Source organism: Fusarium flagelliforme (genome assembly GCF_020744385.1).
Source record: "Fusarium flagelliforme strain FIESC 12 MPI-CAGE-AA-0113 chromosome Unknown B0J16scaffold_1, whole genome shotgun sequence".
NCBI classification, from domain to species: Eukaryota; Fungi; Ascomycota; class Sordariomycetes; order Hypocreales; family Nectriaceae; genus Fusarium; species Fusarium flagelliforme.
This window is the reverse complement of record NW_025763503.1, coordinates 7,355,060-7,372,900: the sequence shown is the minus strand read 5'-3', so window position 1 is coordinate 7,372,900 and position 17,841 is coordinate 7,355,060. Positions and strand designations below refer to the sequence as shown.

The 17,841-nt window shown below is 48.7% G+C and overlaps 4 protein-coding genes across 4 annotated transcripts; 1 reads left to right on the top strand and 3 right to left on the bottom strand.

The window, feature by feature from the left end:
- Positions 1-8,527: 8,527 nt before the first annotated feature.
- B0J16DRAFT_44243 (armadillo-type protein) lies at positions 8,528-11,513 on the bottom strand. The gene is made up of 2 exons (XM_046133865.1): positions 8,719-11,513; positions 8,528-8,669 (listed from the first exon to the last, which is right to left on the bottom strand). The coding sequence occupies exons 1-2, from the start codon at positions 11,338-11,340 to the stop codon at positions 8,565-8,567; spliced, it is 2,727 nt and encodes a 908-aa protein (XP_045990348.1). The 5' UTR covers positions 11,341-11,513; the 3' UTR covers positions 8,528-8,564.
- A 1,627-nt stretch (positions 11,514-13,140) lies between these two features.
- Positions 13,141-14,285, bottom strand: B0J16DRAFT_280564 (uncharacterized protein). Its single transcript, XM_046123907.1, has 3 exons — positions 14,228-14,285; positions 13,830-14,173; positions 13,141-13,767 (listed from the first exon to the last, which is right to left on the bottom strand). Exons 2-3 carry the CDS (start codon positions 14,001-14,003, stop codon positions 13,519-13,521), a joined length of 423 nt encoding a protein of 140 aa, XP_045990347.1. The 5' UTR covers positions 14,004-14,173; positions 14,228-14,285; the 3' UTR covers positions 13,141-13,518.
- Positions 14,286-14,337: 52 nt separating this feature from the next.
- B0J16DRAFT_330965 (N2227-like protein-domain-containing protein) lies at positions 14,338-16,090 on the top strand. Its single transcript, XM_046126523.1, has 2 exons — positions 14,338-14,769; positions 14,920-16,090. Exons 1-2 carry the CDS (start codon positions 14,642-14,644, stop codon positions 16,055-16,057), a joined length of 1,266 nt encoding a protein of 421 aa, XP_045990346.1. The 5' UTR covers positions 14,338-14,641; the 3' UTR covers positions 16,058-16,090.
- On the bottom strand, positions 16,091-17,476 carry B0J16DRAFT_330961 (uncharacterized protein). Its single transcript, XM_046126522.1, has 2 exons — positions 16,955-17,476; positions 16,091-16,904 (listed from the first exon to the last, which is right to left on the bottom strand). The coding sequence occupies exons 1-2, from the start codon at positions 17,059-17,061 to the stop codon at positions 16,148-16,150; spliced, it is 864 nt and encodes a 287-aa protein (XP_045990345.1). The 5' UTR covers positions 17,062-17,476; the 3' UTR covers positions 16,091-16,147.
- Between the last annotated feature and the right edge of the window lie 365 nt (positions 17,477-17,841).

The following is a 17,841-nucleotide window of genomic DNA, read 5'->3' as shown; positions in this document are numbered from 1 at the left end:
TACGATATCTTTCCGAGTTCCAAAAGTTGGTGATAGTCGCGATTCTGTCAAAGTCGCTTTGCGGACGAATCAGAGCCATGGGGCAGTTCCATTGATCACTGACAGTGATAGGATTGCGGATAAATGCACGAATAGGAGGCTATACTACTTAGGTAACAATGCCCAGTTCAGTTAAAATCAGCGAGTTCTATATTGCACTTTTGTTAAGTTGGGTCTAGAACCATCAGATCATCACACATAAGAAAATACAAATCATGACCAAGTCTTTACTCATTGACAGTATCACATGGCCAACAAACGCACCATTCACGTGACTGCAATCCGGATATCTTAAGATGAGCCTGAAAAAGAAAGCACTGTATGATAGGAAAAGACTACTGATGAACTATGGGCTACAAAAATAAACACCAAGTTTGTGTAGCCGAGGACAGACGCAGGGATGCCGCCTCTCCGGAACAACTTCCAGTATTATGTAAGTGGTTTTGAGTTCATCCTTACCTGGTAATACCTTGCAAAGGATTTATGAGAGTTTGGGATCAGTGACATGCCAACGCATTGCGGGACCGCAAGGCACGAGTTGAGAATAGCATCAGCGAAAAAAAGAAGAAAAAAAAGCCCGAAATACCATATCGTTCGCCGAGGAGATGTTTCCCTCCAGGTACTGTACAGTGCAGCCAGTCACACGCACGTAGTGTTGTTGTAAAAGACTTTCCACGGCTACAGGCTATTGATTTTAGGCTGGCCGCCAATCTTGATATCATCATAGACTACACTATTTGACGGGTTCTTATTGGCTTAATGATCCGCGTGAATCTGACCAACAACTCACTATGCATGATTTGCATGTGCCTATCTGTGGAAGAGCGAGCAATCAATCACCGTCCTGGCTTGCAGTTCAATGTAACCTCAGTCTGCAGCTGAAAGCCTTTTTCAGGCGTCTCGACAGCTTGACAGTGAGACAATACCTAGCTGTTGCTGGGAGTTGGCCAAGGAAGAACTCCCTGGAACCGATCGGTAGTTTTTTAGACCGCCCTTGACCGTAGGGCTTCTAGAAGCAATCCTTTTGCCTATTTCCAGACATGGTCAAGTTCCCTGTCGACAACCAGGGACATTGTCAGGGTTGGCTAGCTGATAATGGATCTCTGCTCCACTTTATGGACATAGCACTGTACAAGTTCCGTTCGTAGAGTTGCATTGCCGAATGACACTGCAGAGTATTGTACATACAAGCGTTGACAGAGACCAATGTCTCATGTCAACGGAGAGGGAGATTGACTTGATATCCAAAACTGATTTGCTCCACGATGTCAATACACTACAGCCATGTACACCTAGGACTTTGCCGTAACTTACCATCTTGCACATCACTTCCATGTCTGCACCATACCCACGAAGCTAACTTAGGTAGACTTTGAGGTCTGACCGATTACCATTTTAGATTTGAGGCCCTTTGATTGATGGCGTGGAGGGGCAGAAATGCATGTAGTGACCCCTCATCAGAAAAGCCATGAGCGCCTTCCATGAATGAATGCTGACTGAAATTCAATTGCCTGGAGGAAGGAACGTCTCATACTACGGCGACCAATTCATGCGCCTTCCGAATTCATGGTCGCCCAAGGCAAAATGTTGTGAGCCTGAAGTTAATAAGGCAAGAGCTGTTCTCCAGTACAGCTTTGCAGTTACCCACCACCATCCCCTCTCCTCTCCTCTTCTCTTCTCTCAAACAAAAGCGTTGTCGCATCATCATCATAATCATCATTGCCTGCATCTGCACTCTGCCCCCTCGCAGCCACTCAACTCACCCCCTCTACCCTACAAATACTTGATCAGCACATCCGATCAGCAGGGCGTCGATATTACAGCATCATCCGGACCGCAAACATTCTGCCCGATCGAAAATGAACAGAGCAAAAGCAAATCATGATCTTCTGGGCAAGACAAACATACAGGTACAGGCTTGGGAATACAAACAACAACATGATGATCTACAGGTTCCTGACACCTGCTCCAAGTGTCGCGATTGGCTTCGTCCAACAATGCTCATTCCGGAGTCACACATACCGTACACCATGCTCAGACTCAAAATACCAAGTACCCTAAGCAGCATTTGCTCCGGCGTTGGTCCTATGTTACTCACCGCGGTTGTGTACAGAAGCTAGAGCGTTGTCGACGGGCTAGGAAGTTCCGCCAAGATACCATTATGCGACGCTGGGACGGCGGCTTCCCCACCTCAGTTTGCCGAACAAATGCCCCGCCCCGAAGGTCGACAGCTGCCCGCTGGACAACCTCGGACGAGGCTGAGAGTTGGTCTCAAGATCTTCTTGCACGAAGTTACAGTGTTTTCAGCACCTAGCCTGGTAGCGCAGTCAGCTCCCTTCTACTTCTGGTCCTGATCCCCCGACCAATGGTTCCACAGCTGAAACAAGCCTCTGTTGGCTTCGGCCGATGTTAGCAAATGTCACCAACCCACATCTCGGCCGAAACTGCCTCTCCAGATCCTCATTGGCTGTGCAACGGAGTAGCTGGTGGTGTCATTTGCGGATTGAGACGGGTTTTTAGTTCTCGTCTGTGATCATCCCCAGATTTTAAGGCTAGCATAGCTTGATGAGATCATCGACCGAGGGATTTCCATGACTGTTTCCAGTCAACAGCAGTTTCCCCTCTTATCCCACGCCCTGTTGTCCCAACAATATCCTTACTCAGTTGTCTCCGTTCGAAGTATCATCTCCAAACGAGATCCGACTCGGCGAACCGGCCTCGATTGCGATGATAGTCCGGTACAGTCACGGACTTATTTCACCCTATCTTGTCTCATGTTTGTGCGGAGTATCGAAACAACCAGCCTCTCGTTATATTTTCCTCGTTGAGTATCAAATAATTCTTTTTTGGGTCGCAGCACTAAAGATATCGAAGCAACCCAACTCCACCAACTAGCTCAAAGAGCTAGGATGTGCAGGGGACGCTGACCCTTGATCGGATCTGATTTCATGACCAAACGTCCCCTCTGCTTGGCTGAAATCACAAATCTCGTGTCCCAAAATGGGATTTCCCCTGGAAAGCCGAGCTCGACCAAAAATATTAGGGCATTTCGAAAAGCCCATCAGACCCTCGCGACGAACCCGTTTGGCTATTATGCTCCGCACTTCCCAACCTCATCATCATGCCTACCACGGTCGCTCATATTATGGGTGTACATGTGCGCATGGTAAGGCAGGCGGCTCAATTATTGACGCAGCCCTGGTTTTATTCGCTCACCACCGTCTCTGCAACGCTTAATACTCGTTCAATTACGAAGCCGTTAAGAAAGGGTCAGATATCAAGCTTAAGGAAACTCTGTGTGTTGATCGCTAGTTTTGTTCTGCGCAACAGGCGAGCAACGGCTGTTGGGCATATGAACCTCACTACCATCCATCACAAGCTCTTGCATTGTGCCTGGTAGTTGCAGCATCGAGTGCTGTCTTTACTCGTCGCATATGATACCGGACCACCCGTTTCTGCAAACACAACATCCAGCACCCAGTATTACCTCATGTCACGCACGCTATAGCCAGTCGCTGGTTGATTTGGGACTGAGCTTTAAGCACTGACATGATTGTATCTCCTTTCAAGGCCGTAGTCTGCAGTCAACCTGTGCAGTCCTACATGGGGAATAGACGAAAGCGGTGTGATAATTGGCCTTGAGAGAGTTCAACGTTCCTGAGAACCTGAACCTTGTCATGCACAGCCTTCCTGGACCTTGAGCAGACAAAAAGCCTCGAGTCAAGATTGGAATTTTCATGCACCGGTTCAGGTCAATGCTTATCCAGGTCTTTATGTCAGCCCTGACTAGCGCCTTGGCAATACGCTAGTGAAGCATGTCCCGTATAGCTGGGAGGCACGGAAGATCGAGATGCATGCAGACTGACGATCTTCTTGAAATCCACGCCGAGTCTCTTTATTTCGTCAGTGCGATAGACAAAGAGTCTCTGCCTCTACTACGTTACCTAACACAGGCGGTGATGATAGACACGATTTCCAGTGTGATGCCTCTAGGCATTCTAAGAAAATGATTTCGGCTATTTTTATCTTCGCGCAATGACTTACTATGACAGATTTCAGCGGAGAACAACTGACTCAAAGAAACCCATCGCGACCCTGTCGGAGCCGCATATCACAATTCGCCCGAAGTGGAAATGTATTGGGGCAAGCCACAACCTCCCTTAGGGTTCCGCAGGTTAGGTTTGCCGAGGACGCTTTTGGGATTTTGTTTTGATCTACACCTTTCAGAAGGCGAATGGTTTGAATCTTGCTGAACAACAACCCCTGCGTAACTGGGCCAGAAATGTTGTGTCTAGGGCGAATGAGCCCTTGGTTGTCAAGCCATGGCACATCTAGATGCAAAACGCGCCAAGCGCCTGCACGAATGTCGATCTCATACTATGATCTGTTCAGGTTTACTCGCGACGTCGATGTCAGAAGATAGAAATGCAGGTCTTGGTTGTGCATTCAACAGACCGAGGGACAAGATATGTTGGCCTCTGCGTAAAGTCCGACGGGGAAATGGCATGACCAAGGTCATTCTTTCCATCAGCAAAAGAGCTACACCAAGTATCTTATCATTTTTCAAATATTGTGCCGTTTCTGGTTACAAGAATCGCGGCTCGAGTTACCAATTCAGATACCAGTGGTACACTCCCGGATTTTGTGACCAATCTCGTTAACTATGCCCCAGCTTCTTTGGTGTTGTCTAAACCTGTCTAGCCAGTCAACTCATAAGACAACGCATATGAACAAGGCCTGGACAGGGATTCAGGTGACCTTCAAGGCTACTTGCGCGTGGTCTGACTGTATTCAAAAGTAGAGAAGAGTGACTTGCTGCAAGGCCTCATCACGAATGATCCGACACCCCTCCAAAGACAAATTCTCAAACTTTCGGCTGCCGATCAGACGCAAGCGGACGGTTCAGGAGGCAAAAGAAGAAAGTAATTTGGGCATCAATATCGACGGCGTGTAAGAGATTAGACGACGATGTTCATCACCAGCACTGTATCCGTGGTTGTCGGAATCTGGAAGCCACCTTTGGGGTAACCCATTCGCGCACCAATCGACTCGAGGGATGAAGTCCAAGGACGCTGATCCCTTAATAGAGCTATGCACAGTAGCACGACCAGTGCGATCTATATTAGGACACCGGCAAACCCGCGCCGTGGGATCACGGCAATCTAATAGGGCTTCTCGAAATGAGTATGTGCTTAAAGCTCTCCATGAATGCAGGGTCGCTCAGACATGACATAGCAGGCTGGCTGTAGGGGTCTTCTGATGGCTCACACGCTTTGCAGTAACGTATCATCTTGAGATCTGAGTGACGACTCTGCCGCTGAGGTCGATGTTAGGACCACGCTACTGTACTGTGCAGTGCAGTACCCGTCCCGATGCGGATCCGAGACCACATGGCACGCGACGGTAGGCGCCTGATCCCTATTCTGGAAATGGAATTGGTGATGACTGAACATTTCTCTCCTCTTCAAATCTCTGACGTTCCGTCAAGATCAGTCCCAGAACAGGGGCCGAGTTTGATCGTCGTGAAGGGCCGAATCATGATATGCCAAACAAATGTTGAAGTTGTCAATGCTTCCTCCGCTCCGGACTTTTTACATACACACTGGTATCCATCCCTAAGTCCACAAACTGCTTGAGCTTTGGCATCCGAGGCTAAACTCTTATTGGTAACAGAAGGCGCTGGGTATTGTGCTTGACAGGAACATGCATCGCAGAAGCTTGTTACAGGGTCCTAAGCTATTTCTTCCTTACGCGAGCGGGTTGACGTCTGTTAACGATTCAGTCACCAAAAACATGAGCCATCACCAAAGACTGATTCTTTGGTTCCAGACCAGGCGATGGCTTACAGAGGGCCGGGCAAGGTTGCCGAATAGGCTAGGTAGGGACAGTTCAAGATGCCGGGATGCTAACTAAGCTGCTAGGCTAGGCTCGGTTAGGTTACTGTTCTGTATCCGCATGTACAGGCAGGGCGTCTGGTTGCCAAGAGTGAACAGGGGAGACTGCAGTAGTGCCAGTTTGTACTATTAATGGTGACAATGACAGGGGTCGATGACATGGTTTTGGCCTCAATCCCACTACAGCCCTTGCACCCTAGTGCTAAAGCTTAAACGGCACAGCAGAGCAGTCTGTGACTGAGTCTGATGGTTTCACTCATTGAGTGAGATGTTTTCTCTCAACTCAACACTTGAGTGCTTGTGCACTTGAAACAAGGATGTGTTGTTGCCAATCAGACTATTGTAACGCTAGCAACCAGGTCATGACGTTGTTGCGACCAAGAGCCTCATAATGGCCCAGACCTTTGAACTACCATACTACACAGGGGCCCGGTGAGAGTCCTCCGGATATCATGCAGACAGCCTGTCTGTCTGGCTTTGGACTATCCCTTCTCCGTTCCAGACATCATAGTATTGACTGCTATCAACCGTCTCAACGGGTCTATGCGTCTCAGCTCGGCTACTATGAACCTGCCAGTTCAAGCTTGACAAGCCACCGAGATAAATATAGCTGTCTACAGACAAGGCGACTCCCCGTCTAAGAGCTGAGATCGAACTCGTCCTATCAAGGTACTCCGAAGACTCTTTCCCCCTGCATTCTCCCGCCACTGGTGTCGAAGGTAGCGTTGACCATGGTCTATCTGCGGAGGTATACGATTACGCGGGAGAGTCCTCCGGATCATCAATGCCCAGCCTTATGGGTTGGGCAGGCCATCGGACCTTCCTGCGGCTCCGTCATTGGCAGTGCTTCTTTGGTAAGTGCGTCTGTTCAAGATTCACCAATGAGTTGACAGATGAGAGTCTCTTCTTAATTTGAACTGGTTTGTTTCATGCACGCTACACGATTCTGGCATGTTAGTGTTATATCAGCACTCAAATCAATTTAACTGCCCAGTGTTGGACTTGAAGCTAAACTACCAAAGTTGCCCGAAGTCTAAGCCCAGTCTAACTGTCCTAGAAGTGCCGTTGGCTTGTTTTCGATGATGCAGCTAAGACTAGGGTAGGGTCTCCTGTTCCGCCCATCAGACCCTCCAGTTCCGCTCAACGTTCCTCCTGACTACCGAACCTTCAATGTCTAAGTTCACCCTAAGAATCGTTCAACTTTATGATGTTGTCCATGGAACTATTGCTTTGGCCGACGGTCACCCATCATGATTGTTTGAGATCCGTGCGCCGTCCGTCGTCTAGTGAGCGGAGTTTTGATTAGTTTTCCGGTACAACTTTCCTGCCCAACCGTGTAGACATTTGTCGCAGAACTTGGGGATGCTAGATTGAACTTTTGGATCCAAAGAGGCAATTCAAATCAAGGGGCAAACCAGTCGGCTTCATCTCCTTTTTGATGCAGAACTTCAAGGAAGAATGCTACCCGTCTAGACGTTCCTTGCCGACGATCAAAAGGCATGTCCAACGCGAATCATGGCAAGTGTTAGTGTAAATTAGGGACAAGACAGCGGCAGGCTATCTCATTTCAAACAATGATGCGGTGTGAAAAATCATGAGCCTTCGCTATGTTTCCGCGGGACTTGTCGTCGCATAGGTCTAGGCGTGGACTCAGAAACGCGGTGATCAACCCAATCTATCTGTCTATGTAACGTCTTGTCAACGTGAGAACGGGGCACTATGTGCTATCCACTGACTATTTGCTGTCACCAGGCAGGCAAATGACACATTTTGCTTGTTAATTGACTAATAGTGAATTGCGGAGGTGGGCATTTGATGGACAAAGCTTCAACCGGCAATCTGCTTCTTGTTTCACGCACGAAACAGTTTGACAGGTTTAGATGAGATGAGGGATAAGACATTTCGCTTTGATTGAAACCTGAAAGCACAGATCAAGTATCATGAATCGTGACGGATTCCTTTTGACAGCTTCTCTGTTGGTTACCCTATACCTTTACTAGAGGGTATCGTGGAGGTTACTAGAGAACTATCATGAAGTTGGAATAAACAAGAAGAATATGAGTGATCTTCAGTGTGATGAGTATTGTAGTCATGTTTTCGGTCAGGTTTGACAGGGCCTTTACCCAGAGTCAGCACAATTGTGAGGATGAAAATGACAACACCATCACCATTCAATCGCCAACCAAAATCTGTGGCCATGTAGACTTCATTGTCTTTCCCAGCTTGCAAATCAACATTTCTATCTAACATGGACCCCATGAAAGCTAACCACTCCCTTCACGGATCCCCATATCTATCTAACATGTGGCATATCAGGTTGCCTTTCTCTCAGCGCCAGTTCCAGGTCCATTCCCAATCAAGATCTTCTTCCATGCGTAGGTATATCTTTCTTCAAACCACCAATATTGCAACCCTCATCATTTCATACCATCGTATCAACATATCAAAATGGTCCCAAGACTTTTTAGAGCCAGCTCCCCCCCCAGAACTTCGCCATGCAACCCGTACCATGCTATCTACTGCGAACAGAAAACAAGTGCTATCTATAACTATGTAATAATGACTAACTACCCGCTTCCACCACTGAGGCCTTCACTTCAATACGTGAAAACCGATTTCCTCTGCCGATCCCTATGATAGGGAGTAGTGTTGCTCCAAAGCTTGTCGGTCACGCTGCTGCAACTGACCGATAAAGCTGGAAAACTCAGGGATCATTTGCTTGTAAATATCGATAACCTTGAAATCGTTAGTAGGAACAAAGTACAATCAGTAATTGATAACTCACCTTCTGGAAGACATCGTGCAGTTCTTGCCTGACTGGACTCTTCAGACTCATATCACGATATCTAGCGATGGCAGTGAAGTAGTTGAGCAACTCCTTCTCCATAGCCTGAGGGTTTCGTCCTACAATCATGGAGAATCCCTTGAAAGCTGTCGCCTTCTCTTCAGTTGCCTCGACCTCATTCATGATGCTGATCCATTCCTCAGCAAAAGTGGACAGGTGTGGTCCTAGTTGCTCCGAGTTGTCAAGACCAAGTCGGCCCAGAGCCATCGCGGCATTCTCATTAAGAGCCTTTGGAACGCGGGGGTTGGTCATAATCTCAACGAATCGCTGCAGAAGCTCTTGAACCCAGGGACCCATGTTCTCTTTGTGTTGCATGGAGATTTCACCAACTGACCAGCATGCGTTGTTGACGACGCCGAAGCCACTGTCCACATCCTCATCGAGAACGCTGTCCATATCAAGCTGCTTGAGCAAGATGGGAAGAATCGTGGGGAGATACTGTTGTAGTAGAGAATAAACATATCTGGCGCAATCTCCCAACAATGCATAGGCAGACTGTCGGACCTCATCAGTAGGGTCTTCCATACACAAGCTGAGAAGCTCGAAGAAAGATTGCTGAGAGCTCTTGACCAAGACGGTAGACTTGTCGTCATTAAGAGCCTGAATAATTGCACTGAGCAGGTCCAGACTTGTGACAAGGAAATCCTTATCAGGCAGGTCGAGAACCGGGTTGTTGGCAGCTGCCAATGTTTGCTCCAGGTTCATGTGAATAATGTTAACGCATCGCAGGAAGATTGGCTCAGCGTAGGAAGCGAACGCATCTCCGAGTGCCATCGCCACATAAGAGAGGCACTCTAACAGAGGGAACAGCTCCCGTGATTGATCCGACACGCGGTTGTATCGGTCGATTAAGGCAGGCATAAGCTTGCTCGACAGCTCAGGCGTGGCCAGGACAGGGCCAATATGCTCTGCCAAAGTCTGTACACAGTCGTAAAGGATGTACATGTTTCGGTCCTTGTACTTGGCAAAGCAAAGAACGAATTGCTGAATAATGGGACCGCAGTAAGGCTCGAGGATCTTTCCTGCCTTATCCTCAAGGTTGGCAAAAGCAGAAGCAGCTGCTTCTTGAACCTTCTTGTTCTTGTCCAACATATGGCGAAGGATACCGTCCATCAGAGGAAGGAAGAATTGGTCCTTATCCTTATCCTCCAATGTCGCGGCCCATTGAGAGTACCGACCCAGGGTCCAGCAGGTAATCTGTCGTACAACGGGTTCGTTGTCCTCAAGCAGGGAGATCAGGTAAGGCACAAGCTCAGGCAGATGAGGGACAACAACGTCCATACATCCATCAGCAACGGCGCCCAGGGCAAGAACAGCAGCCTCTCGTTGAGGCCACTCATCGTGCTTCAGATGCTGTGACAGATAGGGGAAGATGGCCTCGAAGACTGGCGCTTGGAAGTCGCGGGCGAAAACATCAAGAGCAGCGGCGGAGCACTTGCGGATGGTCCATCTCTCGTCAGGGTTGGCATCATCACCGTCATCGTAGTCGTCGACTTCTCCCTCCTCAAGATCATCATCCATGCCGCCAAGCTTCTCGAAGCCGCCGTTTTGAGGCTGATCGGCGTTTTCGCCAACTTCTCCGTTGGCCTTTCGTTGGAGAGCCTTCTTGGCAAATGCAGGGCGAATATCCTCTTCGCGATCTTCTTCCTCTTCGTCGTCCGAAGCGCCTCCAAGGAGAGCAATATCCTCACCACTGTACACCATACATTCGAGAAGGACTGGGATGATCTTGTGGATATACGGCTCCAATGCCCTCCACAGGTTATCATGTTCGCCCACGGCCAGCCAAAACTCGGCAGCTTCGCATGCCAGCTCTTCGTCGTCACCCTTCTGCTGAGTTATGATGTAGTCGACAAGACCGCTGATGTGTGGTTGGAGCTTGTCGGGGCGAGTCTCGACGAGGTGAACAAAGGCACGGCAGACCTGTCGTCGGACGTCGACGTTGTTATCGCTGGCCAGGATAAACAGGTGCTGGAGGAGATCATCAATAGAATTAAGCATCGCCTGAGACTCCCGGGGTGTGAAAACATTAATAGCTGTCAGAGCACCAGCTCTGACTTTGGGCAGCTGACTCTTAGTAGCCGCGATGAACTGGGGAAGAACGTAGTTGAGAGGGCGCTGACCATTGACCTCCTTGATCAACTGACGATAGTTGTCCTCGCAGATCTTGGCCAGGGCAGACATAGCACCTTCCTGGGCCTCGTTCGAAGTCTGTCCTGAAGAGTTGCCAACCAGATCAAGCAGCTGAGGGAGCAACTCAGGCCAGCTTAGCAAACTCCCACGTTTGACGATCTCGGTCGCAATGTTTCCAGCGAAGTTACGGATCTGGGAGTTTTTATCTTGCAGGCAGATGGGCACGGCGAGTTTGATGAGTTGAAGGCTGTCTTCGGGGATGCTCTTCCATTCGCTTCGAACGTTGTTCTTGAGCATGATACCGGCGGCGGACCGCACAAGGTGGAAGTCCTGCTCTGAGAATTGGAGGCCATTGGGAGGTGAAGAGCTCGAGAAGAGGTACGCAAGGTAGTTGTTGATGTCAGGCGAATTCTTGGCTTGCTGAAGCATCTGCAGATAACACGATTAGTTGATGATCGGCGCATGAAATGCGATGGGGCGGGACGGGCGAAATCTTACCAAGTCAGCCTGCTTCTGAGCAGACTTATCGAAACCGCTGAGGGAGTCCTTGAGGCATGTTGCAAGCTGCTGCAGCGAGTCGGGAGCGGGCTGCCAGGAGGACATGGCTGCGGTACTGTCGAACAGCGTCGAGTGTCGCGAAGGCGGGTATGGGGAGATGAGGGGCGCTGGAGCGGGACGGTACTTTGGGTGAACAATCTTCACATGAGCGAAGCCTCGCAGATCCTACTCGTTGACGATTAGCAATGCGCAAAGCTAAGCCAAGACGAGAGTCAAACAAGAGACAATGACAATAGGGCTCTGTTCAGGATAGGATGAGGGGGGAGACGAGCGGTGGGCTCTTGGGATAGTGGGATTACAGTCTGGTATCGAATGGGACATGGCTAGGATGGCAGTGGGCGAAGCGAATGTGCCCCTCCGATACAGGGATGTGCAACACCGTGGAGCCACACTTGGAAAGCTCAAGTCAAAGTCAAGTCAACTCACTTACTGATTGTTTCTTTGTCAAGAAGTGGTGGTAGAAATTATGATAGGCGTATCAAGATGAGGGGTAATAGGACGCTATGCGCCAGTAGACGCGAGAGAATGAAAAGGACACCACAATGTAGGGAAAAGATAAAGACGATGAACTCTCAAGTTAGAGTTGAAGAAGCTCAGCTGCCCACAATGGAAACCTTGGGAAGTTCTGGTGTTAGGTACTGTAAAGAGAGGAGCCCTGCGAGGAGAGAGAGCGGAGGCTCAAAGGCGGGCAAACAGGTTGAGTTTTACTTTGGGTTTAGCTCTGGCGAGATGAGACAACAAGATGTCATCTCACACAGTGTCGACACACTATAACGCCCTGAAACACGCACAGCAGTTGGTGTCAAAACCAAGGGTCCAAAGAAAAAAAATTCAGTGGCGCCGCGCGATAACGATAACCCGCAATTGATAAAGAAAATCCAAGCGAAGACTGAAGACTCTTTTTTTGCGGGGTCATCCAAGACTGGCGGGCAGTCAAGGATTAGGTCGACTACAGTACCTATCCGTAGATCATGGAAATGTTGCTATCTTTTTGATGTCCTGGTCGTGCTCATCCCGCATCTGCAATTTTCCAGTCAGGCAAAAACCTAATAGATGAAAACAAAAACCTTCTATCCTAAGGCTTTACTGATGCAAGAGGTGCGGAATGTGCACAGCCAAGGCATCAAAGAGATTGACTTAGACGAATTTTACAAGACGAAATAGCCGCTTGTTTGGATATCCCATCCAATAAATTCCAGTCTTTCATCCTGATCCCTCCATATTAATGCCTGCAACGGGCCGCGGCCATAACTGAGACAATCTAACGGTTTTCGAAACCGTCCTCGGATACTGTACGGACCATGCAGTGACGACGAAAGATATATCAGCGTAGGCTATTCTCTATTCATTGAGATGGCTTTACACGGTGTGTCAATCGAGGACTCATCAAGAAGAAAACTCTTGGCCTAGATGTTCTAGTCACACCAGAGCGTCATTCCAAGACCAGTCTTGCTGCAAGTGCCGCGCGCAGCTTCATGTTGCACCAGTCTTCATCACGTATTACATGTACGATGCCATCTCCCAGCCAGTCGCTGTTGCTGTGGAGCGGTCTACAGCTGGTTAAGGTGCCCTGAGGATCGATGGCAAGGTGTACCCGCATGGAGATTGAGTTCTGAGCAAGTTAAGATCACAATGGATGTAAAGGATAAACACTGTGGTGCAAGTGACGCCGTGCAATAACGAGTCTGTTCTGTTCCTAAGTGTGACTCCATTCAGAGACGGGCGTTGAGCTCAAGTCTCCCTCAATCTAAGAGGCAGTAGGCTGTCTTGGTATCACACGCACATCTCCGCCAGATGACAAACATTTTGTCTCAAGCCATTTGTCTGCGTGTGCCACTGCGGAACCATCCGGGATCGTGCGTGGTCCATGTTGTAATTCTCCCAAAACTGCCTTGACAGCTATGTTACTACGTAACATGAAGCAGTGCCATATCTCTACGCGATCCCGTACTTGCGGTGAGAATCTCACCATTAGGGACTCTTGATCTCCATTTCAGTAGGAGCAAAAATGATAAATCCTCTCTCGAAGAACCAAGTCAAAGTAGTATCTCAGGCTGCAGTTGGCTTGGTACCTGAAAGCTGTAGCTTCTCTGAAACAACCTGAACGATGGTCTTGAAAGCCTCCATCTCTTCTTCCACCGTACCGCCCATACCGGCATTGGCAAAGCTCATAGAGTTAGTGACGTAGACCGGAAGCTGTGCCTTGCGAGCCAATAACTTTGCCATGCGCGTTGTGAACTCTACTGATGTCTCTGATGAGTAGAGTGTTGTAGACAACGGTTGCGCCTGGTCAAGTCTCTATTAAACAGATCTGGGTCAGCAACGTCTGGTTACCTGGATGGTAAACGGGCCGCACTCACGTTAGGCAGGGCATAGACAAATGAGCCTAGAGATACAGGTGTGGCGAGCTCATCTTGTGACGCTGTTGCGAGGAAGAGCACAATGGACTTTGCTTTGGTGGATAGGCGGAGGTAGATGCGGGTATCAAGAGAGCGGGGGAGGGGCACTGAGAGCTCAAATGCGTCTGTAGCCATGATGATGCACTGCGTGGAGGTAGGAATTTGGAAGTTGCTGTTGACAAAATATTGTGTTGTCTGTTGCGAGACGTCAAGTATGCCAGGGGCTGTAGTCTCAAAGCTACTTGTGGATTGTTGGTGACTGAAGCTGTGTAGATGTGGTTTATTTGTCTGAGCGTCTGACGTAACTGCATTAGATGTCAGTATTCCTCTTTCACCAAAGACCTCTATTATTCACGTACAGGAGAAAAACAGCAAATTACATCAATATTTGGCAAACTTCAGCTTCCCTTTATTACGATTGATGTTGTTATGTTCAAGTCGGAGGTTTGTATCGCATCCCGCAATCACATGATCTCTTCAACCCCACGCAAACTCATTGGAGGTCCGCAAAAACCCTGCCAAGGATCTTGTAAGAAGTGAGCGATATGAGTTAACCTTGATTGTATTCTTTTCTTCCAATAATATTTTTCTCACAAAGTCGTTCAATTGGATTGTTATACTGACGGTGTTGCCAATTCCACTAGAAATTCACCTGCCTGTTCAATCTGGTAGACGCTCCTTCTCTCTATCAACATTTCTATCTACCCCGCCATGACCGTTACTTGCAGGTAACATCCATACATCACCCAACGTCTATTTCTAAGCCAACCGAGATGGCTGAATCTGAAGATGGCCACCACATCCAAATTGTCCCTGATGAGAGCGCATGGGCAGGAGTAGAGGAAAACGCCGAAGACCCCGAAGAAGTTCGCGTTATATTCAGTGCATTGGATTCATTCTTGTGAGTTGACCCAAGAGCACTATGCTCCATCTACTTGACTCGGACGATCATGCTCAGTTCTTAAAGAACAGTCTGAAAGGTCTAAAGGTCATTTTTGATGACCATACTCTGCTCGAAAAAGGATTCGTTCCCATACTGAGATTTCTGCAGCCAATATGCCAAAGTCTCACACTTCAACGTTACACATCTGCGCCGTCAAGCCTTCTACGCTTTACCTCAAGCACAATGGCAGCTCTTAGCTGCACCCCCGTTCAACTTTCTCGATACACTCGAGAAGACTGACGAAGCTATTGATTTGAATGCCGAGCTGGCTCATACCATCGCTCACATTGGTCTCCAACAATTTCGCACGATGACTGATGACCCTGAAGGCCAAGAACCCAAGATGCCCCGAGAATGGGCTGGGGTAGCTAAGCACTCTGATGTCGATAAGGCCAGGAGTACAATCCGACAATTCTACCGGGACTGGACTGCAGCAGGCGCTGCGGAAAGGGAGGCTTGTTATGGCCCCATCATGAAAGCCCTTGCGGCTGAGAAGGAGAGATATCCTGACAGATCTCCTCTAAACGTATTGGTTCCGGGTGCTGGTTTAGGGAGACTGGTGTTTGACCTAGTTGCAAACGGGTACAACGCTGAAGGCAACGAGATCTCTTACCACCAACTTCTCGCCTCGTCATACATCCTCAACTACTGTCGCGCAGCCGAGCAGCATACTATTTACCCCTGGGTTCACAGTTTCTCCAATCACCTCACTCGAGCAAACCATCTTCGAGGCTACGCCGTTCCGGACATACACCCAGCTACTGTTCTAGCGGAAACACCCAACATCGGAGAGATGTCTATGTGTGCCGCTGATTTCCTCTGTCTTTACGCCGACGAAGACCACGAGGCGCAGTACGACGCCGTGGCAAGTGTCTTTTTCCTCGACACAGCGCCCAATCTGATCCGGTATCTCGAAGTGATAAGGCATTGCCTTCGACCTGGAGGCGTTCTCATCAATATTGGACCGTTGCTGTGGCATTTCGAGAATAATGCTCCCGGAAACCACGGACAGGATGGCGATGCGGAACATGACCCTAAGAACTCATCAGGCATTGCGGATCCAGGAAGCTTCGAGTTGGCAGATGACGAGGTTATTGCGCTTCTAGAGAAGCTGGGCTTTGTTGTTGAGTGGCATAAGACTGGTGTTCACGCGCCGTACATCCACGATCCTGAAAGTCTTTTACAGTCAACATATAGAGCGAGCACTTGGGTTGCTCGAAAGCCATTAAATACGAGCGGCTCCTAAATAAACGAATAACAAGATTTATGATATGATTTTACACTCGATTTATATCCAGTAAATTAATGGCAGGCTTTATCATACATTACGACACCCTTACAGCTTCGCCTTCTCCGCCACCATGAGTTCGCCGCGCTGCCACAGCGCACCGCCATCAATAGCAACTGTCTCACCGTTGACATGCGATCCAGCCCGACTAGCCAGGTAAACAACAACACCAGCGATATCCTCCGGCTCACCAAGTCTGCGCATGGGGTTTTGGGCTGCGAACTGATCGGCACCTCCCGACATCTCCAATAGGCCGTTGGACATCTTGCTAGGGAAGAAGCCAGGGCAGATGGAGTTGACGGTGATATGTCGGGGTCCCAACTCCATAGCCAGGTTGCGTCCGAGATGCAGGACAGCCGCCTTACTGGCAGAGTAACCGTATGTACCCTGCTTTCCAATAGTGCCGACAGCAAGACCGGCAACACTGGCTGTGATGATGACACGGCTGGGGTCCTTCAGCGAAGCGCTCTTCTCGAGAAGTGGTGTGAACAGGCGAATGGTGTTGAACACAGCCTTGACGTTAAGATCCATGACCTTGGCAAAAGCAGAGTCAGGGTGCGTATCAAAAGACTCGCCCCAGGTAGCGCCAGCGTTAGCGAAGAGGATATCCACTTTGTCAGTGTGCTTCTTGACCTGCGCGAGCAGACTCTCTACGCCCTCAAACTTGGCGGAGTCGGCAGGGACTGAGATGGCGACAGCGCCAGGTTGAAGGTTGGGGAGCGCATTGAGGGCCTTGCAAGCTTCCTCACAGGCGGCGGCCTTGCGGGATGAGATAAAAACCTTTGATGCGCCAGCTTGTAGGAATCTGCGATTATGTCAGTCGCGTTCCCGAAATAAGCAAAATTGGTTACTTACGCTGAAGCTGCGTGGAGACCCAGACCGCGAGAACCTCCAGTAATGACAGCAACCTTTCCCTTGAGGGAGAAGAGCGAAGGGAAATCGTTCAATTGCGCCTCAGCCATGATGTATGTATATGTTGGTGTTGATGTCAAAAACAAAGCGATGACGTTATAAAGGGGGTATTTGTTTTATGTTTTGTTTTTACAATAAGTTGAGCTAGATTTCAAAGCGCGACGATAGCGAAATGAACAGGATCAAGTATGCTTTATAGGGAAGAGAATCGATGGGCGGTGTTCTCCCCTTGATATTCGTGGCGAGCTCTGAGCCTCGGAGTATTGACTGCCCTGGGGTAAGTCCGGGGTTCATTAATTAACTTCCGGTTGCGGGGGAGAAGATGCCGAGGCACGATGTCCGATGAGTGGGTCCATTTCGGTAACGGTGGAAGTTGAATACATGAGCTTTCAATACATCATTGATGGAATATATTATACGGATTTTCACATAATATTGTTTACCAGATGTTTGCATGATATTGGGTGTTAGTATAATCCCTTGAAGTGTAACATTCAATTTAATATATCAGCAAGTTAATTTGCGCTATGCCAATGACAATATTTTGCTGCCTGCAACAGAAGAGTAATTGAACAACAGAAAAGAAGAAACCATCCCAAGTTACTGCAGAGAAAAAATATGAAGAGGGGAGATAAAAAGGCCGAAATAATCATTATCTGAAGATCATTATCTGGCAACACATCAAGATTTGTGTGCTGTTCCACCTTATCCTGTGCCACACTATGCAAAGAAATAACATATCATAAAATAACAAGTCATCCAGAAATTTCCTCCTGGTTTCGAAATCGACGTGAAATGCTGAAATAATATGCAGAAACTAGACCAATGCC

What these genes read in the sequence shown, in the direction of transcription:
- B0J16DRAFT_280564 (XM_046123907.1), bottom strand. Translation starts at nt 14,003, where the DNA reads ATGGCTACAGACGCATTTGAGCTCTCAGTGCCCCTCCCCCGCTCTCTT. An exon ending in TTGTCTATGCCCTGCCTAAC is followed by an intron (nt 13,768 to 13,829) that starts GTGAGTGCGGCC and finishes TCTGTTTAATAG; the next exon opens with AGACTTGACCAGGCGCAACC.
- B0J16DRAFT_330961 (XM_046126522.1), bottom strand. Translation starts at nt 17,061, where the DNA reads ATGGCTGAGGCGCAATTGAACGATTTCCCTTCGCTCTTCTCCCTCAAG. An exon ending in GGTCTCCACGCAGCTTCAGC is followed by an intron (nt 16,905 to 16,954) that starts GTAAGTAACCAA and finishes ACATAATCGCAG; the next exon opens with ATTCCTACAAGCTGGCGCAT.
- B0J16DRAFT_44243 (XM_046133865.1), bottom strand. Translation starts at nt 11,340, where the DNA reads ATGCTTCAGCAAGCCAAGAATTCGCCTGACATCAACAACTACCTTGCG. An exon ending in TGCACGATGTCTTCCAGAAG is followed by an intron (nt 8,670 to 8,718) that starts GTGAGTTATCAA and finishes AACGATTTCAAG; the next exon opens with GTTATCGATATTTACAAGCA.
- B0J16DRAFT_330965 (XM_046126523.1), top strand. Translation starts at nt 14,642, where the DNA reads ATGGCTGAATCTGAAGATGGCCACCACATCCAAATTGTCCCTGATGAG. An exon ending in AGTGCATTGGATTCATTCTT is followed by an intron (nt 14,770 to 14,919) that starts GTGAGTTGACCC and finishes AGATTTCTGCAG; the next exon opens with CCAATATGCCAAAGTCTCAC.